Here is a 2,184-nt window from a genome sequence, read left to right on the forward strand (position 1 = left end):
CAAGGTTCTGAACTTGACCATGGCCGTATCATAAGAAGTTAAGAGTCTGTCAATTCTCAACCTAATTTCTTCAGTTTTAACCGTACTTTTAAGCCCACAAAGCAAACTTTTTACGGACGATATAGACTCAAAAGCAGTCGATACAATTAACTCCTTTTAGAAGGCAACCCAATTTTCCAACTGAATGACTCCGCGAAACCAGTCTTGTAATAGAAATGGCCTTATCAGATTGCCGTTTTCAAGTCTCCCTAGAAGTAGTTGCATATAAAGCATGTTAAAGTACTCCCTCGAAGAGGGTTTCGAGCTGCTGAAATCACACGTAATAACGAACTCTAGGGGTATGGATATGTCTCTTTGATCTTCTTTAGTGCAAAGAAATTCATCAAGAAAACCCGTAAAGCGAAGGTCGAACAAGCTTATTGTCAAGTTCTTTTATTAGCTAAATTGGGGGGAAAGTGCAGAAACAAAGGTATATTCAATAATTAAAATCTCAAAAGGCTTCCATGAAGTACATTTTTCTCGTTCTTCTACATGTAATAACATGAGTTTTGTCTAAAAATTGATAATATAATCAATCCAAAAAATAAAAGATTCAGCAAACTACTCATCATACAGAAACTTGCAATTCCAATCCAACCAATTTAGTTGTCTCCTTCCTCTTATGGGTTCAAATCCAAGTTCCCAAAACTCGAATGTCATGTCCTACACAACAGGAGACTTAATATTGTTAAGTACTGTTCGTTGCCAATCACGCTAGAACTATAAAGTAAAATAAAAGTAGCATACACTTTAAGATTGAAACATTTGCCTGCAAGATTGGCAAGTGATTTCCATGCTTGTTGAATCTAACCGTTGAGTGGCCGTTTCCTTCATTTTCTCAGCTCTCTCGACCTCTTCCCTAGCACGCTCCCACAGGCTACGTGCACGTGCAAATTCAGACTGTGCTAACTCCATTTCCTTCCTTGTATGCTCTCTCAAACGCTCTGCATAAGCCTCCTCCATTGCTGCTAAGCGAATTTGCTCGGCTGCATGCCATTTCAATGCCTCGACCCGGCTAGAAATCGACTTCTGATTAACTTTTCTTATTAGGACACTTTCTGAAGGTGGTTCAAATGGAGAAACACTTATTGACAGTTGAAGGTCTAGTGTTGATGGACCCTGAAAACGATCAGTTGATCGGATTTTCCTGGAAGAATACGGTGGCCGTGCTGATGAGGAAGGTGCAGTGTGTGGGGTGGAAAGTAGTTGTAACTCTTTATGGGATTCTTCCATTGAATGGTGAAATAAAAGGACGAGGATGGAGTGGCTAAGGTGGTGAAGAAGACTTGTGAAATTGAAAGAAGTGAGGCCTCTACTCTATATAAGTAATTTTTTTTCCAATACAAAAGAGAAAAGACAAAATGTATTGCCCTAGATCTTTCAATAAGCTAGCAATGGGTGAATGAAGGAGCGAAAAAAGATTAATGAAGTCGACTCTAAATTTATTAAGAAAAAGGTTTAAGTCATGTTGTTGATGCATATATATATTGAGTTAAAAAATCTAGTTGCTTTTAAGTCTTCTAGTAGTCCAACAATAAACTAGATGGAGTGGTGAAAAATATTTATATAATCGACTCTAAATTAATGTGCTTAGTTTATTGATGTTGCTGCTTCATATGTCTCGTGTTAAAGAATTGAGTTACACTACATTGAAATTTTGCAATAAACTAAATGGAGTGGCAACAAATGATTATTGTAGTCGACTCTAAATTTGTAAAGAAAATAAACTAATTTCTTGCGTTGTTACTTTCATATTTTTTGTGTCTTGTGAAATTTTAAAGAAACTAACATAATTGCCATCGTGACATGAGCCCCATGATTCCTCCCCTCGAATGGTCCCATGAATTGAGTTTGGCCAGAAGGTGACCAAGGAAGTGACAATCATGAGATAATTGACTTCTAATTTTCTTATCATATAATTCATCAAAATGGTACATATTCATTCTAGAAAGGAATCTTTTCGTACGATTTTTTGTAATTGAAAAATTCATTGAAGATTAGAGTCGCTTAAACGTTTAAAAAAAGGAGATAATTCACTTTCCGTAAATGTTTGACTTTCTTGCACTCGTATGAACAGTATAAAGGACCTTACTCTGTGCATTTCTTATAATTTTTCCAAGAAAGGAAAATTATAGTACCATAATT

At 36.2% G+C, this 2,184-nt stretch overlaps 1 protein-coding gene across 1 annotated transcript; it reads right to left on the reverse strand.

Moving 5' to 3' along the window:
* Positions 1-460: 460 nt before the first annotated feature.
* On the reverse strand, positions 461-1,326 carry LOC111402721 (protein indeterminate-domain 16-like). Its single transcript, XM_023031065.1, has 2 exons — positions 787-1,326; positions 461-702 (listed from the first exon to the last, which is right to left on the reverse strand). Exon 1 carries the CDS (start codon positions 1,270-1,272, stop codon positions 790-792), a length of 483 nt encoding a protein of 160 aa, XP_022886833.1. The 5' UTR covers positions 1,273-1,326; the 3' UTR covers positions 461-702; positions 787-789.
* Positions 1,327-2,184: the final 858 nt, after the last annotated feature.

The sequence above is a fragment of the Olea europaea genome, chromosome 10, assembly GCF_002742605.1.
Source record: "Olea europaea var. sylvestris chromosome 10, O_europaea_v1, whole genome shotgun sequence".
NCBI classification, from domain to species: Eukaryota; Viridiplantae; Streptophyta; class Magnoliopsida; order Lamiales; family Oleaceae; genus Olea; species Olea europaea.